The 27,913-nt window shown below is 52.6% G+C and overlaps 3 protein-coding genes and 1 long non-coding RNA gene across 7 annotated transcripts in view; 1 reads left to right on the top strand and 3 right to left on the bottom strand.

Moving 5' to 3' along the window:
* Positions 1-406: 406 nt before the first annotated feature.
* On the bottom strand, positions 407-6,533 carry LOC144068969 (cryptochrome-1-like). Of its 2 annotated transcripts, XM_077593972.1 has the most exons (14): positions 6,371-6,516; positions 5,548-6,092; positions 4,699-4,807; positions 4,474-4,616; positions 4,192-4,376; positions 3,998-4,086; positions 3,743-3,883; positions 3,347-3,658; positions 2,827-3,181; positions 2,559-2,675; positions 1,331-1,468; positions 1,202-1,270; positions 986-1,101; positions 407-882 (listed from the first exon to the last, which is right to left on the bottom strand). In XM_077593972.1, the coding sequence occupies exons 2-13, from the start codon at positions 5,703-5,705 to the stop codon at positions 1,007-1,009; spliced, it is 1,911 nt and encodes a 636-aa protein (XP_077450098.1). In that variant the 5' UTR covers positions 5,706-6,092; positions 6,371-6,516; the 3' UTR covers positions 407-882; positions 986-1,006. The 2 variants fall into 2 exon arrangements, with proteins under 2 accessions (XP_077450098.1, XP_077450097.1); XM_077593971.1 differs by having other exon boundaries at positions 5,548-6,533.
* Positions 6,534-7,700: 1,167 nt separating this feature from the next.
* Positions 7,701-10,061, top strand: atp5f1c (ATP synthase F1 subunit gamma). 3 transcript variants are annotated; one of them, XM_077594165.1, is made up of 9 exons: positions 7,701-7,822; positions 8,213-8,247; positions 8,496-8,627; positions 8,704-8,911; positions 9,005-9,148; positions 9,227-9,291; positions 9,383-9,538; positions 9,641-9,737; positions 9,967-10,061. In XM_077594165.1, the coding sequence occupies exons 1-9, from the start codon at positions 7,782-7,784 to the stop codon at positions 9,968-9,970; spliced, it is 882 nt and encodes a 293-aa protein (XP_077450291.1). In that variant the 5' UTR covers positions 7,701-7,781; the 3' UTR covers positions 9,971-10,061. The 3 variants fall into 3 exon arrangements, with proteins under 3 accessions (XP_077450291.1, XP_077450290.1, XP_077450292.1); XM_077594164.1 differs by having other exon boundaries at positions 9,831-10,061; XM_077594166.1 differs by lacking the exon at positions 9,967-10,061 and having other exon boundaries at positions 9,641-9,741.
* Positions 8,186-10,860, bottom strand: LOC144069079 (uncharacterized). The gene is made up of 4 exons (XR_013298379.1): positions 10,776-10,860; positions 10,547-10,709; positions 9,669-9,855; positions 8,186-9,535 (listed from the first exon to the last, which is right to left on the bottom strand). It is a non-coding gene; the product is annotated as an uncharacterized LOC144069079 (long non-coding RNA).
* A 32-nt stretch (positions 10,861-10,892) lies between these two features.
* The window catches only part of gata3 (GATA binding protein 3), a 68,805-nt gene continuing 51,784 nt past the window's right edge, over positions 10,893-27,913 (bottom strand). The window contains exons 7-8 of the mRNA XM_077594154.1: positions 16,503-16,551; positions 10,893-11,519 (exon numbers count right to left, since the gene is read on the bottom strand). Coding sequence (XP_077450280.1) covers positions 11,472-11,519; positions 16,503-16,551 — 97 coding nt within the window. The 3' untranslated portion in view covers positions 10,893-11,471. The remainder of the gene's footprint in view (positions 11,520-16,502; positions 16,552-27,913) is intronic.

Here is a 27,913-nt window from a genome sequence, read left to right as displayed (position 1 = left end):
TTGAAATGAAAATATAAAAAGTCGACTTTTAAAATGGTTTCCTGAATCCAAACATCCTTTTTCCAAAGTGTCCAAAGGTCGATTTGGAGGGATTCGACCTCTGGCGGCGTCAAACGGTACTGCAACAACATAAGTGAGATAGATGAATAGGCAGGCCCAATTTTTTGAACGTCATATAAAATGATGCTCCCTTTAGTATTCCATGCTTACTAAAATGATTGACAACGTGAAAGGGTTGACATTGAAAAGAAATAACTTAAGGACATCAGGTTTCAATTTATGGAGGGATTGAGATTTTTTTCTTTAGGACAAAAGGACAAAATTGAACGAAATACCAAATATTCACCTCCAAAGTTGAAGAACTAATAGGACTGCAACGACAGTGTTTTTCCAAGTCATTTTAATGAAACAAGTACATTTACAAGCAGTTCTGGAGGGGTCACAATGATATGACAATAAAGTCTTATAAAAGTCATCGTGATCATCCATCTACGGGGGCGGGATAAAAAACAACCTGTTAACTACCACGGAAACACTTTAAACGGGCTCCAACAGGAGGAAATGAATGACGCGGGAAGAATTTTTTTTTTCACTGTTCTTTTTTTTCTCTGGAAAATTCTCCCCAAAAGGAACATCCACTCAAGACTCTGTATCATATCAAAAATATATATATATCATGGATCTATGACGCTACACAAAAAGAGAGGACACACACATACAATAGTCAAATATGTACAAGTTGTATGTATGTCCATTTTGGAAAATTCTTTATATACACACGACGACTTTCTTTGCATTGAACCCCGAAGAAAAAAAATGAGACCATCCGCTGGGGTGTGGGGATTTTTGGATGACATATTGGGCGTCACCGCGCCGACGTTCCTGCGAGACGGAGCAAAAGAAGGACAAAAACGTGTCAAATCACTCTGTGGGTAAAGTGGGTCCGAGGGTTGGCCGTCAATGAGTTCACTTTCACTTGACTCACATTTTTTTGGACCTCCGGCGCTTAGTGTCGCTGGACTTTGGAGCTTTTGCCGTTTCCGCAGTCCTCGTAGTGACGCTTGCCGCTCGTTGGCGTGCCGCCCGAGTGGTGCTCCAGCCCTGGGGAGAAAAAAAACACACAACAAAAAAACAAATTGAAAAAATATGCGGGTCACGAGAAAGCGGCTTTTCGCCCTTCATTTTGGAAGCGGCCATTGACCTTTCTGGAGCGCGGGACTCTGCCGGTTGTTGCCTTGAGGGTAGCATAACATACTGGAGCTAACGTAGCCTGGAAGGAGAAAGCGCCGTTAGCTTTGCCATCCGGAGTGCCTTTAGCATTGCGAGGTACCTTGCTGATGTGCGGACACGCCGCCGTGGGCGTCTCCCTGCAGGTACATCATCGTACCATTGGCGCCATTGACGCCGTTGCCGCCATTGCTGCAGCCGCCCTGCCACTCCGCCTGGATCTGACCCGGCGTGGGATAGCCTGAGCGGAAAGGACGCACTTTGTAACTTCTGACATTTCTGTGTGGAGTTTGTTTGTTCCCAAAAACATGCTAGCTAGCTAGGCTAATTGATCTCTCTAAAGCAGGGGTGGGCCAAGTAAACAAAGGGCCACGGTGGGTGCGGGCGGGGCTACTCCGGGTCCAAGCTCCAAAGGGGAAAGCTTTCCACCAAACTAAACTGGTGTCCTACCAGTGGAATCAGTGGATTGCCGTCAGGTGCTTCTCGCAGAACAACCCCCGCTGCTTCAACTTTGTCAGTCGGCTACGTCTATAACCAGCACAGCCCAGAGAAATAAGCTTCCCTAACCCTAACCCTAACCCCCACCCACAGCCACAGCCACAGCCGCCCAAGCCCCGTTGATTCAACTTTGTCTGCGTCGGTCAGCGCTGGATGGCTTGGAGCAAAAAGCTGCACCCAAATTGGCCTTCCAGGACTGCTTTGGTGTAGACTGTCAAAGCCAGTTCAAGACACTTTTTGGGGACCTTTTTCAAATGTTGCCAATCAAAGCACAGACTTTTGGGCCATTTAAGAGCACCTTGAAGAAATTGAAGCATTGAACATATGAAGGAAGACGTAGCATCCCTTAAAACTAGGCCTTCATTTAACATGGCTGGGTGGGCAAACTATTCCACTGGGGGTGCTTTGGTTCCTAGCTCAAAAGAGGAACACTTTCCACAACTCCCCGTATGTTACAAGTGCAATCGGGTGCTTCTCTTCTGGCAGGCAGCACAACCCCTGTTGCTTAAACTCAGTGTCTGTGCTGGATGGGTTGAAACGAAAAGCTGCACCTACGGCGGCCCTGAAAAGGAGCGCTTTGCCCACCCGTCCTTTAAAGGCCGTTGCTTAGTCTCAGCGTGCCCTGCAATAGGCTGGCAACCCACATGCTGGGATGGCCTCCAGCACCCCCCCTGAGTGGATACGCTCATGTCTGGTACGGTATTCGACGGAGGGCCACCCCTCCCCGTCGGACCAAATTGGTGGAAGACAGGCTCCTTTACACCAACGCCATCAGAACGGCACGAAGGCGGTCGCTGCGGCGGCGGCGCCGTCGTCGATGAAAGATGACTCACCGGAAGATGTGGCGGCGCTGGTATCGCGATGACCTTCTCCGGAGTATCCCATGACGTCCGAAGGGGGCTTATTGTTTCCGACGGCGGTGGGGGTGGAGGGAACGGACGCCAGGAGACCTGCGGCGCCAGAGAAAAGGTCACGCACGACGGCATTACGTAAAGGCCGTTACGTTTCTTGATCAAACATCCAACAGTTGAAATTCCCCGCGGATAGGCTAAATGTGCCCCAGCCAGCCCATTTTCCTTTTGCGCAGATCGGATCACCCACCCAGGCCTCTGTAACAGGACAGCTGCTGGTAGATCTGCTTCATGCGCTCGATGTTGAGGCGACTGGCCTCGGCGTGGTGCACCATGGGCTTGGGGTAGTGCACGCCCACGATGCAGCGCGCCGCCTTCTGCACCGCCTCGGGCGCGTTCCACGGCTCGTAGATGTACTTGGCCGGGAAGCCGCGCAGCACGGGCAGGTAGCGGCGGATGTAGTCGCCGTTGGGGTCGGTGCGCCGGCCGAACACCACCGGGCAGTAGCAGTGGAAGAACTGCTGGAAGAAGGAGCTGCAGGACAGCCACATCCAGCTGCCGGCGTTCACGCTCCAGTCGGCGTCCAGGAGGAGCTCCTCGAAGACCTGGAAAAGATTTAACCCGTTTAGAGGAGGAGGGTGGGGGGTGGGGAGAAAGAAAGAAAAATGGCAGCGTTCCAAGCCAGAAGCGCCCCGAAACGACCGCTTCTGCGACACGGGGCTCCCGGCGACGGCTACGACGAGCCATTTCCAAAGGTTCAGGGCGCCCACCTTCATGCCTTCCTCCCAGCTGATCCACAGATCTCCACGCGTCAGGAAGCAGGCGACGGCGTGGCGGGCCAAGTGGTGGATCCAGCCCTCCTGCCGCAGTTGCGTCATGATGGCGTCGATCCAGGGGAAGCCGGTGCGGCCCTCGGCCCACTTGGCCAGCGCCTCGGCGTTGCGGTCCCAGGGGATCTGCACGCAGATGGGGTTGCTCTCCATCTTGTCGAAGCAGGGGTTGTTGGTGGCCGCCGTGTAGAAGAACTCGCGCCACAGCAGCTGGCCGTACAGCGACAGTGGCGGGGAGCTGTTCTTCTTCACCTGGGGAGCAAAAAGGCGGGAGCTTTTCACCCGGCCGCTCCTCCTCCTCCCGGGGGAGAAGGGGCCGAGGGGGCCAGACGCTACCTTCCGGTAGAGATCGGTCAGCTTGAAGTAGAAGAGGCGAGAGGAGAGGCATCCGAAGCGCAGGTAGGGGCTGAGGCCGGTGGGGCTGGCCAGTAGGGAATTGGCGTTCATGCGGGGACGCTCAAAGTTGGCCACCCAAGCCTGCGGACCACCACACGGAGAACGCCGAGGGTCAACGGGGCTCTGGGGAAAGCTAACCTCTCCGGACGGGCGCTTTTTTTAAAGCGGGAAGCCGGCTCTCCGGACGCCACCCACCTTCCTCTCCAGGTGGCGCTCCAGCCGCGTCAGGGCTTCTGACTCTCCCCCGGGCCACACGGCCGAAGACAAGCCCTCGGTATCGAAACCTGCGGGGGGGGGGGGGGGGGGGAAGCAAAAGGTGGGCGCCGCGCGTTAAGTGGAGTGGCGTGCTAAAGGCGGCTTCCGAGGCTTGGCCGCGGGCTTCTACTGACCCAGCTCCTCCAAGGAAGGCACCCCGAATTTGTCGTCGTGGTCGTCGGAGAGCGGCGTGGCGCACTTGCCCATCACGTCGGCGGTGATGAACTCGGCGGGCACCTCCACCGCCTCCATGCGGCTGATTAGGGTCTGGAAGCGCTTGTAGGTGAGCGGCGACTGGCCGCCGTTCAGCTCGATGATCCTGAAGGCGGGCGGATGGGAGTTGAGCCGCGCTCCGCCAGCGAGGTGCTCCCGCCCGCCCGCTCGCTCGCTTCGCCGCGCCCCGTTCGTCGGCTTACTTGTCAAGGTCGTAGAGGGTGTGCGATATGCGCACCGTCACCTCCACGCCGGCCTCCGAGGCCAACTTCTTGATGGCGGCGTCGCGCTCCTTGCCGAAGGGCTCCGAGTCGTACTCGTAAGACAGGCGGGAAATGTTCCACTCCTGGAGGGACATGACGAGGCGGGAATGGTCACAATACCAGGTGTATAACGGGTGTACAAAAAATAAATAAATAAAAACCTACCTTAAAGAGTCTGGGAAAGACATCGGTGGGCTGGCCCCGGATCACGAAAAGACGCGAGTTGAGCTTGCGGAGGTTGGAGTCCAAGTCCTCCAGACTCTGCAAGAGAAACCTACACAGAGGATGACATCGTTAGCCTCTCAGTCTCCCGGTCTTGTTTACATGTATCACAAACATCTGTCTGTCAGGGTTAGCGGGGGACAACTTTGTTTGATTCAGTGGAAAAGTTCTGCACCGTGGGCTCCCTTGGGATTAGCTTTCACCGTACTTTGCTCGAGGTCAATTATTCAAGGGAGTGGGAGGGGTCGGGGTCTAGAATTAGGTCACGGGAGGAGGTATAAGGGTTCCACTAACACACTGACCCGCTTGTGTAACGGCGCCACCGCCGGGGGTCCACCTTCGCAGAGACTTTCAATTCAAGTGCCAATTGATGACAAATGTGGCTGCGTCGCCGGATAATTCAATTGAATGCCTTTATTGTCATTATACACTGAGTACAATGACATTTTCACAACGGTGGCCGTTCCTTTTGCTCTTCCAAACATTAGCAATAAAACTGCGCGCTGGATTCCAAAAATAGTCTGTCACATGATGCCAAACGAGGACGATTCATTGCACGTGCCACCAGGGGGCGCATGATATTCGCCAAGAGCTGAGCTGCTTGGGCTTCCACTCGGATGACCTATTCATGTGGTTCACCTGACAAATGCCGCTTTTGGTTTATGCTTTGTCCACTCTTTTAGGCTTCCCGTAGATTTTGAGTAGAGATCTACTGGGATTAAGGGAAAGGCGGGAGCGCTGGAAGAGGGTACATTTGATGAAACGGGTAGTAAATAACGAAGGGGGGCTCACCTCCACCTGTTGATGCCCACGTTAGAAGAGCCGGCGAACCATGGATCGAGGATGTAGATGCAGCGGACGGTGTCGGCCCCCAGCAGGGAGTCCTTGAGGGACGGGTTGTCGTGGAGCCGCAAGCCCTTCCTGAACCAGTGGATGGTATTCACCACCATCACTCCAACGGATGGAGAGGCCCTGGGTTAAGATCCTTGGGGTTCGCTGGCAAAGATCCTTGGGATTTCTCGACACTAGCGCAAAAGGGCCACCACGAGGGATTTCCTGCAGTCTCTTTCTCGCCGTCAACAAGGGCCGCCTTTAACCTTGCTCTAATAAAACCTTTTCCATGGCCACGAAGAATTCAGAAAGCGTCGGAGTTGGAACCATTTGGTCACGAAGAGGAAGAGTGCTCAACGTGACGGGAAGGCCGTCAGTCGGAAGGAGGGAGGGAGTGCGGCCGGGCGGGAATCCGGTCGGTCGGTCGTTCGTTCACTCGGGCGGGCAAAGAGGCGACTGGCGCTAGGACCGGCGCGTCTCGCAAACGAGGCCGCCTCGTTGTATAACTTGTTTTTCCAAAAGGGGCAAAAAGAGAAGGAAAAAGTCCGCCGATTTCAGCTTTTCGTCACGCATACACCCACGCGAGGCCAAAAGACATGTTTTCAAGCGACACTTTAACGTTTGGTCGTCGGATGTTTTCGGCCCCGCCACGAACGTTGCAACGGGGAAAGCTGGTTATGTAAATACGCGTCACCGCAGGCAGCGATCGCGTCCCAAAACCACGACGATTGCGACGCAAACGCACGCTTATCGCTTGAAAACAACAACAAAAACACCTCCCTACCGGAGCCTTGAGCCTCGAAGGCCGCGCGGGTGATCAATGGTCAGGCTGTTTTGTTGGGGTCACAAGCTTCCGTCGCAACGCACACGAACGTCATCTCGCTTCTCCAAGCCTCGCGACGCGCCGCGCCTTCTGCTTTAGCCCCGCCTGCCGGATGACGCACAGCGCGCAGCGTCCTCCGATTGGTCCGCCTGGCCCCCGGCCCAGTCACGTTTCTTCAGCGTGGTTTTCTCTTGTGGCAAACACGAGCGAAGCCACGAAATCACGTAACAGCGGCGGTGACGTCGTGTTAACAGTTTATCGGAATATTGGACTATTTTACTCTTTGAAAAAAATCTCACTTGAGTGTACTCGCCCTTCAAACAATTATCATCATCACCATCATCATTTTGTCAGGAAATTCAATATTGGGGCCACGCAGTTTGGAGCGGCTGCTGAAAATGCGTATCGGGCTCGCTAGAGGGCGATGACGATTAATACGGTTCCGGGATGCTCAACTCCGGTACTGGTCTGGAGGGCCCTTACCCAGTCTGTCGTCCAGTCTCTTTTTCACGTCTCCCTCCACCAACACAGCCCAATAAGTATGATCGGACTTCTGGACAGCTTGCTGATGAGTTGATCAATTTATCCAGGTGCTCTAGAGGAGGTAGATATGGAAAACAGAGAGGATATTAGAGAGGGGCCCTCCAGGACCGCAGGTGGGCACCCCTGATGTACAGTTAGTTGAATTATACAAACACGTTTTTTTCCTACAACTAACCAATAATAGTAGTGTGTCTTTGTGCTTTGCAGATACAATAAACAGTGAAGAGAACGTCATTCACACATTTGTGTTGTTGTTGTTCGATTGTATGAAGGTGTATTTTCCGAGTTATCTACGTGGGAAGACCACTTGGGGAGTGGCATCTGAATATTTATGCCGAACAAGAAAAAGAGCAACGATTGTTGGTGTATATACGTATATTAATGTTGGGACAGCCAGTGGATGAATTCTGCCCTCTGCTGGGGGAAAATATATAACCATCTTTGTTTTCCATGTAGCTGTCTCTTACTTACTACGAAACACAATTTTACTTGGACACAAAACATTGTTTCCACTCCAAATGACATGCGAAATATATTTGAACCTGAAATAGTAATACTGAAACCTTCTTCATTTCGAAACTTTTAACAGTGTGTTGATCATTGCTACGAACATAGGATTAAGACATTTGAACTGTAAGACCTTTTTGTGACTTTTCGGATGAACGCAGGAGGCTTCGGTATCATGGCACGTTGAAAGTTGACCGGTAAGAATCACCGAGTGGCAGACATCCGATTTTCTGTGTGATTCGCGAAGGCATCATTCGTCCGTGTGGTTCCTCTTTTTGTACGCACGCGCAGTGGCGCCTGTCTGACCTTCATTGCAGCGACCATGTTTGCCCGGACTAGCGCACTGGTGTTCTCCCCACAATGGTAAAAAAACGCCACTATATTCAATAGTTTTACAGCTAAATTTGAATTATTTTGTCCCCGAGTGCACAATGTGTGTCGAGTGCGAAGATCGTGCCGTTATTGGGAGCTAAAGGACGTGTTAACCGCGGAGGCCGCGACCGATGAATGGCAGCGGCTAATGCTAACTAACCCGATGACATTGTGTTGCTTGTTTCACCTTCATAAAAGTAGTCAATCGGATCGATTGTGTTATTGGTGACAAAAGTCGCGGAATGTCTCAGAAACGGTCTCGGTGGCGTCCGCCTTTCCTGCCAAGGTTTGACGCGGAGAACACTGCGGACGTGTATTTCTTGTGCACAGTGCGACGTTGACGTGACACGCAAGTTCAATTTACCTTTTTATTTTCAACAGTGGGCAGATCAGGAACATGGCGACCTTGAAGGACAGTAAGTTGACCCTATTTGACCCTTACTACTTTAGGTCTGGCGGCCACCATTGGCAATGGCGCTGGGCCACAGTCATTTCCCCCCACCACACATACAATAAGTATACCATACTGTATATACTCGCTCCTCCGATGAATACGCGCATGCGTATTCGTTGGCTAACAGCATATGGGGAGTCCATTTTTGCGGTTGTTCGAGTTGACCGCCGTGAGGCAATTCCATACTAAGCAAGCGTCCATTGTGTGCAGTCACCATCCGCCTGAAGTCCATCAAGAACATCCAGAAGATCACCAAGTCCATGAAAATGGTGGCAGCCGCCAAGTACGCTCGGGCTGAGAGGCAGCTCAAGCCCGCCCGGGTCTACGGCACCGGAGCCCTGTGTACGCCGAACCGCGCCTCCCCCACGGCCGCGCTAGCGCCAGCACCTGTACTCAATAGCGGCCGCTTCTCCCCCAGCTCTGTACGAGAAGGCGGAGATCAAGGCGCCCGAGGACAAGGCGTCCAAGCACGTGATCATCGGCGTGACGTCCGACCGCGGCCTCTGCGGCGCCATCCACTCGGGCGTGGCCAAGACCATCAAGAACGAGATCGCCAACCTGACCGGCGGCGGCAAGGAGGTGATGGTGATCAACGTGGGCGACAAGCTCAGGGGGATACTGCACCGGTACGGCCCCGCCGCCGCCCGCGACTCGGACGCCGCCGGCCCGAGTCGCGGGCGCTCGCTTCAGCGTTTGCCTGTCTCGCCTCGCCTCGCCAGGACTCACGGCAAGCACATCATGCTCAACTGCAAGGAGGTGGGCCGCAAGCCCCCCACTTTTGGGGACGCGTCGGTCATCGCCGGCGAGCTGCTCAACTCCGGCTACGAGTTTGACCAGGGGTCCGTGGTCTACAACCGCTTCAGGTGGGAATTGCGTGGTCTTCTGAAGCCGGAAAAAGAATCCCAATTAGTCCCACGTTGAGATATTCTCCTTCCCGCCAGGTCGGTCATCTCCTACAAGACAGATCAGAAGCCCCTCTTTTCCAACGACGTGGTGGCCAACGCGGGTGAGTTCCGGGAGCCGCGGGTCCCGACCGTGACGTCCGCGGTTCCGGGAGCCGCGGGCCCAGACCATAACGTCCGCGTGGTGCGCCTCAGAGACCATGGGCGTGTACGACGACGTGGACGCCGACGTGCTGAGGAGCTACCAGGAGTTTGCCATGGTCAACGTCATCTACTTGGCCATGCGGGAGTCGTCCACCAGCGAGCAGAGCGCCAGGATGACGGCCATGGACAGCGCCAGCAAGAATGCTTGTGAGCGGGGGAACAAAAAGAAAAGAAAAAATCATGAATAACGGCGGGCGGATTCCACCGATGAACAATATTTCCTTTTTTCTTCTCTCCTCCCCGCCACAGCCGAGATGATCGACAAGCTGACGCTGACCTTCAACCGCACCCGGCAGGCCGTCATCACCAAGGAGCTGATCGAGATCATCTCCGGAGCCGCCGCTCTGTAAGTGTTTTTGTGGCCATCCTCGCCGCCGTACTCTCCACCATCTCGGCCTCGCCGCTGAAATGTTGTTGTTGTACTCTGGCCGCCATCCAGGAATTGAAGGTGGCGGGAGGTAACTCTGTGAACATTAGACGGCATAGGCTGCTTTCAGTGTGCTTTGAGTCGAGCAGTAGCCTCCGATTTAGCCTGGCGTCTTTTTGAACCACACTCATTCTTTCTTTTTTTGCAGGTAATTGAGGAGAGACGGACAGGCATTTGGATGGAGCCATTCCGGCCATGTTTGTTTGTAAGATAGATGCAGAGAAATAAAACTTACACGATCAATGCTGTCTGATTGTTTTCACGTAATTAAAAAAAAGATTGCACGAAGGACTTGGTTGACGATTGGAATTCGCTTTCCGAATCTGTATGAACGAGACATTTTGAGATACTCGTTACCAACACATCCTATTTAAACATAGCCTGGAAAGAAGTCCCATTTGGGACCTTTGAATTGGGGTCGACGTAAGAATGAAACCGTGGCTGTTGCTCTCGCTGTCTAAAACATATTTAAAGAGAAGCGTTTGAATTTTTACACAATTTCTCTAGTCCTATCCCTCCTTCCCTTTGAAAACCGAGTATTCTCTGATGGCCTCATTCATTTCCCTCAAATAAAAGTGCTCCATCCAAAGAACAAACAGTGGTGGCTGGCTGGCTACTTCACGATGATCGTCTGGACGCAGTTTCGCCCTTGTCCGCTTGGGGACGCTCTCGGATAAGGAAAGCGAGAAGTTCCAATTGTTTTGTTTGGGCGTCGCGGGGTTACTTACCAAGGGTCGAAGTCGAAATAAATGCCGCTGGAGGTAGAACGATCTGCTCCGGGGCCCGCGACTCATTATGACGTCCCAACTACGGCCAAAAGGACGACGTGCCAAGATTGGCTCGCCGTAACCCCCTTTTCCTCACGTGGGGTCAGTGTGACGTCGTGGAGAGCTGGAAAAAATGCACTGTTGAATATCATTTCAGGAGCCAGCAGCGTTCGTTGAGCCCCAATCCTACTTCCATATTAGGGCCCCGCGTTGGCGTTCACGTTCTCCTTGAAGTCGCCCAGCGAGCGTGTGGTCAACGGCCAGTCCGTCCGTCCGTCCGTCCGTCCGTCCGTCCGTCCGTCCGTCCGTCCGTCCGTCCGTCTCCCGGCCTTCCAGAGTGGCAGCCGTCGTGGCGAGATAAGGACCGGGGCTCCCGCGATGGCCCCGATAAGGCGCCAATCGCGTCGGCGCCGTTAACGAGGGCAGGACGGCGCCGCCCTATCGCCTCGCTTTTGGAGCGACGGCACTCCAAACGTTTTCTTTGCAAACTCAAAATTCGACCAGATGGACCCCAGGTGATGGAAGACGCTTCCTTCCAAGTACTGCGCTGAATATCTTGTCGATTAGGTGGGGGACGGTTTGTCTTGTCTCCTATTTTGCATCACCGTTCCACCCCGATACAACACTTTGAGTCGACAATTGGCGCTTTTGGATATGGCAACCGCGGAGCCGAGCTTTGTTTTGGAAGTGCAGCCGAGCCGCCCATTCTCGTTTGAGGCGGATTTGGAACGAGTAGCGGGAATCGCACCACGCCGTATCGCCGACAACACCTTTAGCGTGGATGGCCGTAAGTTGGGTTGCGTCGAAACGCACGTCCCTCTTGGGAAGCCTCTCTCGGCCGGCCGGCCGGCGTCCGTCTCGTGTCGGTCCCGAGCGAGCCGTTGAATTATTGAAGGAGTGGCGGCGGATGAAGTTTCACGCCGCGTGGAATATTCTGAAAGACAAAGAGTAAACTTGAATGAGCGGGCGTCCCAGATTAGATCTGCGCCGATCCATTAGGCGACACCCTAGCCGGCCTGGGGAAATATTCCCTATTTTGGGGCTTTGTTTGTTTTCTGACGTTTTGAAACAGAACAGAGAGTACAGACGCTCCCCTACTTACGAACATTCGAGTTACGAACAACGCTACATACCAACATGTCTGCAAATTGCGTTTATGTCGAAAAATGTTCGTAAGTTCGATTTTGTATTGCGCGCCTTGAGCGTGAGCGTTGCACGGGCATACAACTTGAATCGTTCGACCGTCAGTACCATTTATAAACATAAAGATGGAGCAGCAGGACCCAAATATTGAACGTTGCACAAAGTTTGCAAATCAATTGAATGATGCCATACAGTGCTACCGCAACATCTATAATGAAAAAAAGAAAACTGCAATCGTCATTAGATAGCTTCTTTCAGCCACTTTCTAGTAAATCTCTCTCTCTCGCTCTCTCTCTAATGTATGCATATACAGTACTGTATGTATTCTCTCCATTTTATTAAATGTTTTTTTCAGTACAAACCAGTGCGTGTTACTTATACAAGCCGTAAACATACAAATGCACTTATATAAACCTTCAATATACTTATATAGGTAGGCCTTAAACATAAATTATAATACAAAATATAGCACTGAGCAACTTACAAACAAATTCAACGTATGAACAATTGCTCGGAACCCAACTCTAACTGGTTCGTAAGTAGGGGAGCGTCTGTATTAATATTCTCTTTGCATCCGCATTTAATACGAGATCAATGCTTCTCCACCAACTTAACGCTAGTTTATTTCCGATGTAACAACTTTGAAGTGGCGTGTGCCAGCCGGTGTGTGGTTGATCGACCGAACGACGGCAGGTTGACAATGGCCCGTCGCAAACAATACGCCCGCCCGTGTGGCGTCTCTGCGCGATAAGACGCGGCGATAAATAATCAATGTTGTAATGAAGGGGGGTGGGAGGTCCTATCACACGCAGTCATCAATGGAATTTATAAAAGTGTGTCAGCGTATGCGTGTGCGGAAGCGTGACAAAGCCACCATCTGGTGCGTGCTAGAGATAAGCGGCAAATAATTGCGCCGAGACGGCCCTGAATAATGTCCAAATTCGACAGAAGGTGTACATTGGAGCACTTTGGGCAGGACGCCACCAAGATGACGGAGATGGCCCCTTCTTCCCTTCCCTTTCAAACATGGCGGTGGCACCCCCCCAAAAAATCCCATTTAGCAGACGCTACCTGCTCAAGATCTCCCGTCGAGCCGGCTCGCCCACCTTTTGTACGGAGGCCCTCCTCCAGCGCTTTGGAGGAGGTCGACCGGAGTCCAACTTTGATGCCAGAACTTTTGTTTTGTCTGAGGCCCGCCAAAGACGGCGCCACGGCCACGCTCGGGTGGAAGCCTCGCCCAAACACGGGCGGCGCCGGGGCCCCCCCAACTATTCCGTGCGTGTCTCTTCCGTCCGGGGCCCCAAAGCATCTATTCTGCCATATTGAAGGCGCACGGGGAATGGCGTGAGAGCTCGTTCTACGGAATTTGACGCTTTGGACTTTGGCGTACGTGCTTGTCAAATGAAGCAAAAAGCACAAAAAGCACAAAAAGCCCCAGCTTTTGGGCAAATTTCACTGGCTTGAATTTCACATGCAAAACTTTTGGACACTGACAAGATTGGATGATGGAGCGGATGCACGCGGGCGGCGTCCGCAGGCGTGTTAGCGCGCCTCCAAGTCCAAGCACAACATTTCAACTCTCAAAAGTAAGTGGAACAAAAGAGGAGTGGGAAAAGAAGACAAGGGAAAGTGTTGGGGGCGCTCCCATGGCACGCTCGGAGAAAAGCCCGTTTGGCAAGCGGCGGCGCCGACGCAATCTCCGCCGTCCACTCGCCTCCCCTCCCTTCGCCGGCCGCGGCAGCGGAGAGCGGGACCAATCCCGCCCGCGCGGCTCGCAAACCCGTTTGTCGCGCGCGTGCCGCGTCGGCCAATGGGACTTGGGAGCGGCGCCCACCCAGCTCTCGATCCCATTGTCGGGCGCTGGCACGCGGACGCCATCTTGTAATTGTGCCGGCGCTTCCTCCTCTTCCTCATCCTAACTTCATCCTCCTTCGCTTTTGGTCTTAACCTTAATCGCTACGCCGTCGTCGTCCTCCATTTTGGGCGCTCGCTTTGCCTCGGCAAACGCGCCACCCGGCAAACCCATCGGAGCCGACGCCTGTCTGCTAGCCTGGCCGTAGCTCGGGAGCGGTCGCCATTTACTGGGCCCTGACCACGCGTTTGGGGGAGGGGGAGCGGCTACCAAAAAAAAAAAATGGAACGGATGTCGAGCGCCATCGACAGCAGAGGTTGGAGGACAAAATTCAATTGGATGGATAGGGAGAGATAGGAAAGCAAGAAAATGGCGCCTTGACTTTCTAGGCCAGGAGATTGTCAACGCGTCCTTCTTGTTGTGCTTAACACTTGTCCCAATCGCTTTTGTTCCAAAGGTTCTATCTGGGGCCCACCGCCAAGCTAGGACAGCGTCCAAGCGGACGCTCCAAACACGGCGTGGGAGCGTGGAGCGCCGCCGGCGAGCTAGCGTGACCACCGCCGCCGAGCCGCGGACGAGACGGGACCCACCGCGTCCCTTTAAGACGCTACCCTGGCGGAATGGCGCTAGCCGCGCCCACGCCGCTCGGGCGGAACCGTCACGGGGACGCCACGGGATCCCGGACTTTATCTGCTCCGGGCCGAGGAACGCCGCCGGCAAATATTGCTCGACGCGCCTCGCTGCACCGTGCCGATCGCCGTCTCGGCGGCCGCGTGGGCGGGTCGCCGCTGCGGCGAGAAATCGCACGCGCAGGCCGCGCGGGGCGGGGCGAGGACTGCCGAAGAAGTCGGCACGCCCGCTCAAATGGGATTTCAAATTTGGGACTTTTGGACCGTCGTACCTTACTTTGACAGCTTAGCTTTGGATGTTTAGCCAAAGACCATTTTAACATCCTCGGTCATCAGTTTTGACGACTTAACCTGAGCGGAGAGACGCAAGCGGCGCTCTCATTAAAGCCAACCCTCCCCTTGCGGCCGCCCTCCATTTTGGAGCACAAAAAGCCGCGGGCGGGCCACAGGAAGATAAGCAAGCCGTCATTAGCATAAGAAACACTGGCCGTTGTCCCCGGGGGAGTGTGGCTCCATCTAAGTGGGAGCGCATGTTGACATTTATAAGCATCTGCGGGCGGGGGCCGTATTTGTCAGCTGTTTAACTTCAATTAGGGAAGGAGGCGGGACTAGGGGGGGCGATCCGGGCCTCCGTTTGGGGGGGGAAATGCTCCCAAATGCTGGAATTTGCACAAAGCACTTCCTATTTTGCTAGAGGATCCATTCACATCATTTCACGCCATCAAATAATTCAAGCTCTGTCTTTTTTAAAAATTTAGCGACAATACAGCAAGCACAGCCAGCGGTCCTCCACGGGATCGCGTTCCCCCCAAAATGTCATTAAAAATAAATAAAATAAATGATCCCAATACGCGGCGGCTGCGAGATTTGCTCAAAGATGGAGACGGCGTGGAAAAATAAACACCTCCCTCCGAAGAAATGAAACGAGGAGGTGGGAAATAAAGTGAGCTGTCAATCACCCGGCGCCGTGGCTTTTTTTTCTCGGTGAGAGCCAATAGCCCCCCCCCCCTCCCTGCCCACTGCCCCACGCATTCGTCTTCCTCACGAAGGAACAAAGAAGAGTGGAATTAAAAAAAATATATAGCTGGCATCAGATAAGGAGAAGAGGAAGGGGGCGGGGGGGCTGTCGTGGGGGCCATGATGTGTGTATTCAACTCTGGGCTGACTCCTCTTATGCTAATACAGCCAATTTCCTCTTTTATTTCATTTCTGGAGCCCCAAATCTGCGATCTGCGATAAGGTTGCCGTGGCGACCGCCCGCTCCCCGGGCGGATGCGGGCAGCCGTGTGATGGAGATGTGGAAGGCGGCAAAGGCGAACGGGGAGGAGGAGGAGGAGGAGGAGGAGGAGGGAGGAGGATGAATAATTTAAAACTCCGGCAAGCTGCACTGATAAGAGCGCGCATCCGTCTTCCTCGCCGCTCGGCAGACGGGCTTGTGCCCTCCCCACCTCCCCACCGACCTTCACGGTCAAGGTCGCGCCGGCTAATTGAACCGGCGGTCTGGAGGCGGACGCCGCCCATCCCGACCCGCATCAAAGAGCGATAGGACGGACGCCGCCCTGGAATTAGCCGGGCGGGCAGGCGGGCGGGATGCTAATTTTGCCCACCTCAAGTGAAATGTCACACGGAAAAAAAAATCATCTAAAGTTTCGCTGGCATTGTGGCTTCCCTCCGAGAAACAAATGGTTTGGAAACGCTAATTGCTAAGATGCTACGAGACGGCGGCAGAATGCGTCCAAAGTGCGGAAAGCGCACGTCGCTCGCTCCAGAAATGATCTCTGAAAATAGGTCCCAAATCATGGGCAAATAACGCTTTCCTTCCTCTCAGACGCCAGGCCCAGTTATATCGATGGAACGTTTAGGCCGTCGACGGACGAGCGTAAATCTCTCTCCCTCTCTCTCTCTCTCTATACAGTACTGTATGTATTCTCTCCATTTTATTAAATGTTTTTTTCAGTACAAACCAGTGCGTGTTACTTATACAAGCCTTAAACATACCAATGCACGTATATAAACCTTCAATATACTTATATAGGCCTTAAACATAAATTATAATACAAAATATAGCACTGAGCAACTTACGAACAAATTCAACTTATGAACAATCGCTCGGAACCTAACTCTAACTCGTTTGTAAGTAGGGGAGCGTCTGTATATTCGTCATTTAGACGACGCTTTCATCCCCAACGGGTTCAAGTTCGGGAAGTGAACGCAGTCCAGTGAATGTTTTGCTTTCAGTGGCGGCTAATGGGTTTTTAAAAAAAATAAGGAAATCACACACATGGAAACATACCGTGAGTGATTGTTGCTCCCCTCCCGTCCAGCGGGTGTCAGCGCTCCCCCTGAAGAGAGAGAGAGAAAGAGAGAGAGAGAGTGAGTGAGTGAGTCAGCCACGTGGGCGGCCCAACACGAGTCAACGGCACAAGATGTGCAGATAAGTGCAAGATAATAGCTAAATATTGGCCTGGAGAAATAATACAAGACAACACTATCCCTATAGCGACGCTGAGAGAAAAAAAAAAAGAAGAAGAAGAAGAAGGTTGTGACAGGAAAAGAGCTGGTGAAATGCGGAATGCCAAAAGCTCATTAACAAGAACAATCCGAAAGGAAATACGTGCGAGGCGTCAATTTAGGCCTCCCTCACTGGCAATCTCTCTAATTAAATTATTCCCAAATGATCCCCTGGCATAAAGGAATCATCAAAATAATCATAATAATAATACAAATAATACCAATACGCGGAATATATTGGCGGCATCCGTCGGAGGCGGCGAGAGGCGCTTTAATTAGCGAGGGGCCCCAAACATTTGCGGGAGCCTCCGTTAAATCTGATCTTAATTAAATCTGATCTTGTTTTGTGCATTAATCGAGCGGCAATTTTAATTTAGTCAACACGCCACGCTCGGCAGAAGCACTTTTTTTTATTTTATTTTATTTTGGGTTTAATCTAGTCGGCGCTCGGCGCTCGCGACTTTAATTTCATGCTTGTGATGAAGCTTTGGCTTTTTTTTTTTTTTTTTTTCTCCTCTCTTTTTTTTGGAGGGGCGCTTTAGCTTTTTATTTAGCTGACTTGCATTACTGCCTAATCTGACACTTACCCAAAAGCCCCCGCCCGAGCCCCGCCTCCTCGCCCCTTTTTTTTTCCCAGTCAGAGAATCGAGACCACTGTTGCGTACTCGGCGTTGTTATTATACTCTGATTATGATATCAGCAAGTCAGCGCTTTAGAATGGCTGACGTGACATGTGGAAAGAAAGATATAGATATTACTGTACAAAAAAAAAACTTTCTCAAAGGACGGCAATTGTGTTGATTCCGAGTCAAATTGGTGTGTTTTATTTAAATCGCAGAAAGAACCAAGTTTGTTTTTCAACGCTCGACCCAAAAAAAAATGGATTCTGCGAGCCATCGCGTCGATCTTGATCCATTGCGTGATTGTCCTCGCACGCATGAATAAAATCGATCTTTTCGCCTGGTATTTTGGTGGAAATAAACAATTGGGCGTTGAACCTCTCTCTCGTGGTCGGCGGGCGGCCGCGGCGGCACTCAGATGCCGTGCCCTAACGGGAAGTAACGTTGCCTGGACGCGCGAGGGCGCTATTTCCAAGCTCAAGTTCCATATTGAGCGTGTGATTTTTCCTTTCCTTCCTTTTTGGAATCCGCCATCGAAGCAGGTTTGCACTAAAAACGGAGAGAAATCTTTCCATCTGCTGTTCAAACGTTAAAAGTGATAACTTTGCTTCTGAATGAGGTTTCAATAATAAAAGACACAAGCAGAAAAAAAAACAATGGCAAGTATTGGGATGAATAAGGAATTGATTGCCACACAGGAGGCCTATTCATTGAGCACGGCCCTAATTCCAATTTTCGAACGCTAAATTGCACGCCATCCGTCACTTTTTGACCCGGGTCCAATTTGACGCCACCGCGCCTCCATTTCCGTGCAAAACGCCACTTGGCGGGACACGGAGAAAGGCGACTCGTCACCAAAGCCGTCGGGGAGCGGCGCTAATAAAAAGGAGCGTGAGAGCGGCAGGTGTGTGTGTGTGTGTCTGTCTCAAAATTGTTTGCTTTGCAGTGGAGGAATTGAAATGTCAGTTGAATGGCGTGGACACGGATCACGCGTGTGTCCCGCCAGCTAATGTACGTTGAGCGCCACGGCTGCATTTCACAGGCCAAGGCCAGCCAGCCAAGGCAGCCAAGGCAGACGGGCTCAGCCGGCTAGAACAATAATTAGAATGGAGATTAAATGAAAATAATTACAAAAAGTTCATCAACTTTTGATGTATTAATTATTCCGCCCCTGCTTTATTCCGACTCTAATTATCCGCTTGAGTGGAAATGGCGGCGTTTCGGAAGCAAACAAGTTTCCGAAAGCCCCCCCACCCCATCCAAGACCCCTCCCCGTCACCGAGCGACTGCGAGTCAAAACAAAAAAAAATCCCATTGGTGTAATTATCACGTGCACGCTTGGAGGAAGTCACTGGCAAGTTTACTTTCAAAGCTTTCCCATTGACGATGATCGACGTCCCATCAAAAGAGAAAAGAGAGAGTTTCAAGTGATCTCGTTGGCTGCCAACTTTTCTTCCTTTTTGACTTTGGTCCAAAAGGCACGCCGAAGAGTCGGTCGGTCGGTCGCAACTTTAACGCCAGTCGTCAAAATAATAGAAAGCGTGCCACGCCGGCCGAGACAACGACCTGCGCCATCTTCCTACTTTTGCTTGATCCATTCTTCTTGGTCACTAGATCGTCATTTGCATATAAATGGAAATATTTATTGGTCCACGTGAGCAAAGCAATGTGGTCGGTTTTTTTTTAGACGGGCGCGCACACACACACGTGTATTTTGGAAGTCGAGCAGTTTAGGGGAAAAAAAGAGGAAAACCTTCTAAGATGTTTAGCAGAGGCGATAGCGAGAGCGCGGGAGGGTCGGGGGGAGGCGGGGGGAGATGGGGGGGGGGGAGGTTGGCAGGGGAAAGGGAGGCCTACTAAGCCGTAATGACTTTTGCCGCCGCTCGCTACCTGCCCGCCTGCCGCCTGCCGCCTGCCGCCTCAAAGACGGAAAAAGTTGCAGAAAAAAAACTTGACGCAAAACTGCAGCGCATTTGCATGAAAACAATCGGGTCTTTTTTTCTCAAGGAAAAAAAACAAGCGCAACTTTTTGGGATGGCGTGGCCATACACTTTTTTTTTTTAATTTAATCTAAATAGTCTTTTGAAAAAAAAAGAGACCATTCCGACATTTTCAACTTTTTGATCAATCGTTCCATTTTTTTTTATTTGCCCTCATTCGGAAATACAGTGGTACCTTGTCATACGACCGCTCGTCATACAAAATTCTCGTCTTACGGCGGAAATTTCGATCGGATAATTCGCCCGTCATGCCATCAAAATTTCGTGATGCGACCAAGCCAGGTCTTTTTTGCATATCTTTCGTGTATAACAATATCTACGAGCACGGAACGAAGGTAACAAAAGATGACAACAAAATTAGAATTCAGTTTTGTGTAAAGTTACATTAAACGTATGTTTGAGTGTCTGTATATATTAATCCAAGTTAATTTAAATTTGTTTGTTCCGTTTACGAGTGCGTTGTCGTGGAAAAAAAACGATTAGTTGGGGTTGGTCTTGCCAGCAAAATGGATGTGGACATCCACTTGTCATTTTCTTTTTTATGAGCCACGGACGTCCGTGCTTGTCACTTTAGCACTGGAAAATAATGGCGAGTCACGGCCGGCGGGTCAAGTTTCGGGGCCAACGTTCATTTCTTTAATGGCTTTGGGGATCCCCGTGGGAGCCCCGTGGGAGCCCCGTGGGAGCCCCGTGCCCGCCCCTTAATGGCCCCCTGGTGCATGTTGGGAAGCGGCGGTTTGTTGTTGCTATGTCTGCGGCGGCGGCTAATTGATGACGGGGAGGATTTTTGACACCACGGCCTACATCCAATAATATTGCTTTAGTTTTTCCAAAAGAGCCTTAATAGATTCTTTGCTTTTCAATTCCTTGAAATAACAGATCCTATGAGCCATTTAACATACTCTGATGATTTCAAAGTCAACTTCCTTTCACTCCATTTGATTTGACATTGACATTTCCTTTTTTGGTTGTTGCTTTTTTTTAGTGGGATTAAACAAATCCCTTTAAGATAGACATTGAACTGAATGAATTGACTTGATTTGATTCCCACACGGATCTCCATTTGGTTTTACATGTCTATTTTTTGGGGGGGTGACAGATTTATTTTTCAAGGCCTGGTTATATAGGACTCTCCAAAAATGGATCCCCCCCTCCCTCAATTAAAGCATTAGCGAGGTCAAAGGTTACATAAGCAACATCAGCCAGGGAAAAGTTCATTGAAGGCCAACGGGTGGGACGGGGGGGATAGGTCACTCAAATGTCATTTTCCCGAGACATGGGAGCGATCGGGCGCCAATCTCCTTTTGGCCGTCCCGTATGTTCCGGACGATAAGTCGCACTTTTTCCTCAATGATTAGTCTGGGCCTGCCAATAATACTCCAGCGCCACTTATTTGTTTTTCTCTCCGAGCTCGTCACGTCGCGTTTTGGAGACCCGAGGTTACGTCGACGGGGGTCGATGTCTTGTCCGCGGAAACTAACATCCGGGAACTGGCGTACCGAGCCATTTGAATGAACAAGCTCGACGGCGGTATTTGGCCGCCGGGGTCCGGCCGGCGTCCGCTCTGGGACGCGCGTGTCCCATTTCGGGCCCGATCGGAAGCGACGGGCTGTGATGGGACGGCGCGGCGGCTGTTTGCTTTGCAAAGCCCGGCCCATTTATCCCGCTCGAGGAAGCGCCCAAGCGCATCGGAAGTCCCTCCGTCGCTCGCCGCTATTTTGCCACTATTTTGCCACTATGGCGACCGCTCCAGGCGGCTCACAGTGCGTTTGGGGGGAATTTGTTGGCGGGAGCGAAGGGACGCACCCACGGTCAGCGAACCCCCCCTCCCCCGACGGGGTCTCTCGAGCGGAGAAGAAAGAACCGGTGTGGTAGTCCGCATGCTTTGTGGCAAAAGAAAGGGGGAACAAAACGCGGCGCTTCTGTTACCGGGAAAGGCTGTGGGAATGACCCGGATTCTTACGGGGCCCGTGGGCACTCCTTTCCGAGCCTGACACGCACATAAAGTCCGTCAAAGTCTTTCCCCGGTGCAAACGGGAACACCTGCGGTGGGGCCGAGCGGCGCGTCTTTTGTGGCCGCCGTAAGGGAATACCGGCCACCTGTGGCATTGTAGTCGCCACCTGCAGAAAGGCCAAGCGCCCCCGTCAAACGTCAAACATACTACGTGCCTCCGGACGGCTTCCGACGGGAACCTGGCCGCCCGCCAAGACCTGGTGGCGAGAAGCGAGACGGCGAGCGGGACGGCCAGGCCGCCCTCGCTCCCGTGGGGGGTGCGCGCTTTCTCCGTCCGGGTGCTCCGCTTTGCTCCCACGTCCCCAAAAGGTGCGTGCTAGGCTGACTGCTAAAATGCTCCCGAGGGAGGACTGGTCTCTGATTGCCAACGGCTGAGTACAGACTTTTGCGAGGCTATAGTCATCCCCAAAAAGTATCCCTTAATATGTGACAGGAACAGGCGCCTATTTTGTCCGCTGTTCCGAGTGTCAGCGCCGTTACTGGCGTTATTGTTGCCGTGGCTGGCCTGCCTGCCTGCGGCGAGCCAGCCAGCCTAATCCGGACACTCCAGCTAATGACCTATAATTGCTGGCCAGTCAAAAGGGAGTCCCGAGGTAGGCTGAGCCCTGAGAAACACACACACACACACACACACACACACACACACACACACACACACACACACACAAAACTGTCGCTCCCCGGTTTTAACGTCAACTCTGTGAAAAAGTCATCAGCGCTTCTCCCATAAGTCGTCCAGTCAGCTTCCGTCGGGATTTACTCCGACAGAAGATGTCCAAAATGTCTCCCAAACTCTTTTTTTTTTCTCCCCCAGACAGACTTTTGCTAGGCTTTCCCATTTTCCATGGCAAAAGAACGGAGCGGCTTTACGCGTTGACTTTGGTAGCGCGTGTCCCACCAAGCCAAGCCTTCCTCCCGCCAATCGGCCCAAATCTCCAATTTCGGGGCAAAAATCATTTCCAGTCAACAGAGATGATTTTTTCACTTCCTCAATTTCTATTTCTGAGGGAGACGGACTCTCAACGAGGCTTCCCGAAAGGCGGCCGCTGTGCGTGGGATATTCCCGCGCGGCCTTTTCCAAATGCGACCCGCCGAACCCCGCGGGGCGCGCGGCGGCCGCCAGAGTGCGCGGGTCGGAGGTCGGAGGCGGCGGGTCGCCGAGGGAGGCGCTCGGGATCGTTGCCCGGCCGTAACCGAAGCCGTGGCTCGGGTCGGGTCGGGCCGGAGGTGGCCTCCCCAAAGCACGCCGCCTGTCTCTGGCAATATATACTTTGGAGCCAGAATGGGACGGACGGATTGATGGACGGACGCAGATCGGGGGAGGGGGGGGGGGGGGCTTCACGGCCGGTCAAATGAAAGGCCCGAGCCCGTGGACCACACGGCCCGCGGACGGCCCGGATGGGGCGCCAGCGCCGCGGACCACGAGCCGACGGAGGCTCGGCGGGGCGTCGTCGGCCCCGGCTTCCGAGCGCGCCGTTGAACTTGGGGGACGAAAGGCGATACCCGGAGCAGACCGGCGGGGTCCGGCCGGGGCCGGCGTCCCCGCTGGGACGGCGAGTCCATTTCAAGCCCATCAGTGTCAGTGATTGGACTAAGTGGTGACATAATCACCATGGCCATGGATGCTCCTCTGGGAGGGACAGAGGCGGGAGGTGGCGGGTGGCCAATTGCACGATTGCAAGCAGGATAAAAACAAGCTCTCAGTCATGAAGGATAAGACTTGACGGGAATGCATTTGACGAGGCCTTCTCCGGGCACCTTAAAACGGCGGCTATCTGAAAGGCTTTTTCCACCGGGGGCAATGACTTGTATTTGAATGACCACGTTCACGCCGCGCGTCAATCCACAAGGAAGTGGCTGGCGTTGGGCACGCTCGGCGACACCCCGTTGAATCATTCATTTCACACTTTGCGCCGGTTGTTCACCACGCGGCTGGAACCAATTCATTTGTTTTCCATTCATTTCCATGGGAAACGTCCGCTCGAGTGACGAGAACCTCGTCATACGATCTCAGTCTCGGAACGGATTACGATCGTATGTCGAGGTACCACTGTGTATGACATTTCGTCACCAGTTTTTTTTTTTCAACCAGTTGAACCACTACTGTATATTCTAGGAAAGCCGCCATTCCAATGCAGCAGTTCTTCTTAAATCTAAGACACAAAGTCCGTTCTTCATGAACATTATTTCAATCAACGGAAGCGTCAATAGGGCTGAAAAAGCCAATGTGTGTGTGTGTGTTTTTTTTAACCCTCTGCTCATCAGAGGCACTCAGAAGTGGAGGCAAACAGGAAGTGGGCCGTTTAAATCACAGGACGCGTGCGCACGCGCACCTTGTCATATTTACGGCGAGCCGGTCGGAAGGAGGAGGACGATAACCGCCTTTTATGGCGACCTGTCGGCGTGATGGAGAGGGCCGGGCCTTATCGACAAACTTTGGATGGGAATTGTACGGGTACGCTTTTATCTGGCGGGCCCCAATGCGACGGCACTGAGCAAACCCCCCCTCCCTTTAAATAGCGGTACGTACGTATATATTTTTATCAGCACTGGGGCCATCCGTGCGTGCGTTCGTGCGCGCGCGTGGGTGTGGGTTATGGGAAATAATCTCTTGCAGCAGATTAAGTGGATTAATTAGACCGGTATTGACGGGGGCCGATCGCTAGCTAAAGAGCTTCCCGCTGCAACCACGGGGATTTTCCAAGCCGTAATTATCCCGGGAAGCGGCCCTACCGAGCGGGAAGAGGTCTTTGGCCGCAAAAAAAAGAAAGAAAAACTTTTGTTTTCTTTTATAAACTGGGGTCAAATCAAAAAGATCGAGATTTTTAAAGAGGCCTTCGTATAGCGGACGATTCCCACCTCCATTGTGGCGCTTGGGGGACCCTTTCAAATGGGAATTTTTGGCAACTCCAATCAATCAACAGAAAGACGGTGGACTCGAGCAATAGCCGCCGCCACCGCCACCGCCACCGCCACCGCCACCGCCACCGCGCAGCCAATTTTCGGAGCGGCCGTCCGTCATCGGGACACGGCGACCGCAACGTTTCAAAGATGGCCCGAGAATCCAGCCAAAAGAGGGTGGCGGATGGATTGGGAAGCCACGCGCCACAACTGTGCAACGTCGCAGAATGGCCGTTTTTAATCAGACTTGGGCGGAGGGCTGGCCGGACCGGGATTTTTTTTTTATTTTTATTTTTTTTACCCAGTACGGCGTCGGGTTCGACGGCGAAAAAGCCCAGTGGAGATGGCGCTGGCCATTTTGACTCAGCTGCATCTCACATCTAAATAAGCTTTTCCAGGTGAGGGGGCGGGAAAAGAAATTCCGACAGCACGCTCCCAATAATAAAATGCGGCAAGATGGATGTCCTGCTGGCGTGAGATAGGAGGCCGCCATTACTTATTTTGTGAAAGGCCACCTGATTGCAGGCGCGCCATAAATTCAGCCACGCTGCTGATTGGGATCTGACTCATATTCCCGCGTCACCAAGATGAATGCGGCGGCGGCGACGGCGGCGACGGCGAGAAACTGGCACGGCGTTTTAATAAATTTGCCATCATAATTCCCGCCGGCCCCGTTGACAAGTGTATTTGTTTAAGGACACGCCAATGAATTGGATGATTAGCGCGCCGGATTTGGATATTTACTTTGGTGGCCAGACCTACGTTTCACCTTGAAAAAGGAAACCTCGCCGCTACTTTGCGGAGGGAGCACTGAGCACGCGCGTCCCTCTTGAAACCTTTGAATAGGAACTGAATCGAAAATGATCGGCGTCGCATCGAATGCATTTATAAGGGCGAGATGTCGGACCCTAAGCCTAACCCCGGACAGAACAGCCAATGCAAAAGACTTCCTGGGACGCCTGCATTTGTGGGGGGGGGGGGGGGGGGGGGGCGGACCAAGCCGACTGGCGGCATTTATAGACGCTCCGAGTAAAAGGGGATTTTGAAAAGATTTCCCTGAAAAGCAGCGTCGGCACATCCGTTTTCCGGGAGAAAGCCGGGCGCGGACGTCCACGCGTGAGTGACGGACGGCCTTCCCGCCAACGGATCGCCCGCCGTCCATTAGCGCGCCGACGAGGGGAGAGGCCACTCGAGTGTCAGATAAGACGACGACGGCGGCGGGCCGTTATCGCCGCTGGCCATAATGTCCCATCTGCCTTGCTTATCGCACGCCAGAGTAAAACGGCGCAAGAGGAAACGGAGGTGGTCGCCTTCCTTCCACCCGAGAAGCCAACCTGCGGGCGAGGCGTGACGTCAAACGGCGCAAAGGAAAGTTTGGGCGCTTTTGGGCAAAAAAAAACTTTGCCATTTTTTTCTTCCAAATGAATAAATGCCATTGGCGAAGGAGGACTAAAGTAGAGCGGCACGAGCTCCAAAGTGGATTCGGTGCTACGGACTCGATGGCAAAAGAGCACGTGGGCCAGTCCAAAAATTAATCGTTCCGTGCTCGTAAGTAAATATTGTTATACACGAAAGATATGCAAAAAAGACCTGGCTTGGTCGTATCACGAAATTTTGATTGCATGACGGGTGAATTATTCGATGGAAATTCCCGCCGTAAGACGAGAATTTTGTATGACGAGCGGTCGTATGACGAGGTACCACTGTATTTGGCTATGTCAGGCGATGGTCCGCAGCAGTAAAACAACGCGAGCAAACCCCCCCCAAGCCGCCCCCTTTTGTTTATCCGTGGCCTGGCGTTTTATCTGGCCGCCCACCTTTGCAAGCATCACGTGTAATTATCTATCCGTATTCCCCGCGGGCGCCCTATCGCCGGCGTCCATCTCGCCGTCGGAATGACACGGCGGGCGCCGGCGCGGACGCCCGCGTCTCAGGTGTAATTACTCGGCGCCTTTTATCTGGCCGGCGCGGACTTTGCATCGGCGAAGGCCCTTTTACGGCCGTGCCGCCGCAATAATGAAGCCGTGGCCCCGCCCCCTCCCCCGCCAAAGTCGGCGTGACCTTCCCGCTCGCATTGTGGCAATAAGAAAACCAATTAATGACTTATCCGTCCATCTCAATGTCAAGTCTTTTTCCGAGGTGTACTATTATGCGGCGGCCCCGGCTGACGTCCGGGACGTTAATTAACTCGGCGGCGGAAACTGGACGGGGACGACGATGACGACGACGACGGAGACGATGATGATGTCGCCCCGAGCGAGACGAGGCGCGTGGCATCAAAACTCCACGCTTTGGCGGCGACGGCTTTAGGGCTTTTTGGGGGTTTTCTTTCTGGCTAGCGGCCAATGAAGAGGAAGGAGGAAAAATAACTTTGCTAAATGTTTTTTTACGACGACTCCGATGACTATTTGACGTGGCCAAACCCTTGGGGTGGATCTTGATACGACACCGACAAAGGCTGTGATTTTTGGGGAAAAGGAAGGGAAAATGGATAATAAAATAAAAGGAGGTCGGTCCACTTGTGCAAAACGCATTGAACACGAGCAAAGTGGTTGAAGGACCTCCGGCCTCGGCCACAAGTTCTCCTCCATTTTTAGCGCAAAGCGGCAAGCGACTTTGGTGACTTTGGTCTTTCAACAAAGCTGCTGAAATCCAGCATTCCAAATACAGAAAAGCATCTGAAAGGATGTAACAAACAGTTGCAGGTAGCACCTCACCATAGGACATTCCGACACGTTATATTAGCGGCGATAGCACGCACTTTCTTTTCTTTTTTTTTTACTTTTCTGGGCCGGAATAAATGAGGCAAGCGGTTGGGGCCATATCTTTTAATTTCCTGAATGCAATTCTGCTCCAAACACTAATTAATTTGTATTTGATCATTTGGCCACTTTCACGCCAAGGCTGCAATTTTCCCCCTCCTTCAACTTTGGGGCCGCGCCGGCAACTTTAATTAAAGCGCCGGTCGGCCGGCGCATTTATCATCCTCGCCGCCCGGCCCGCTCGACCCGCCGTGCTTTGCGGCGCAAATTAAGAGGGAAAGCGAGTGGGACGGAGAACGTGAGCGGGGCCTAACCCGCTCCCCCCCCCCAAAAGAAGAAGCATCATTTGAAAAATCCAGGGATCTGCTACACCAGCCCTTTCCTTCGTAGACGGAGCCTTCGAAGTTGGCGCCGCTTTGCCAACGCAAGTCACTTTGCGGTGGGTGGCGGGCGGGCGGGCGGAGAGGCCTTTGTCGGGCCTGTACAGACGCTCCTCTACTTACGAACATATGACTTACGAACAACGGTACATACCAACATGTCTGCAAATTACGTTTATGTCGAAAAATGTTCGTAAGTTCGATTTTGTATTTTTTTCCCGAGTTGTGCTTCTTTCCGCCGCTAATACCGACGACGCCTGGCTGGCGCTGTGAGAGCTCAGCTCACTTAGCATCTACCTTCCTCTGCCCAGTCCGTTGCAATGCGGAAGTGCGTGAACGTATCTCCAGTGCGCAAAGAACCTTTTTCATTTCCATCATTAAATATCTCGTGCATCCATTATCCAATATGGTTGGTAAAAAGCGAAAGGCTTCTAGTGAGGGAGGTGCAAGGAAGAGGCAAGCCATTTCATTTGAAACGAGTGGCAATAATATCGAAGCTTGATGCGCGTGAGAGTG

Source organism: Stigmatopora argus, chromosome 23 (assembly GCF_051989625.1).
Source record: "Stigmatopora argus isolate UIUO_Sarg chromosome 23, RoL_Sarg_1.0, whole genome shotgun sequence".
Lineage (NCBI taxonomy): Eukaryota > Metazoa > Chordata > Actinopteri > Syngnathiformes > Syngnathidae > Stigmatopora > Stigmatopora argus.
The sequence above is the reverse complement of the archived record's forward strand: the minus strand, read 5'-3'. Positions and strand labels throughout refer to the sequence as shown.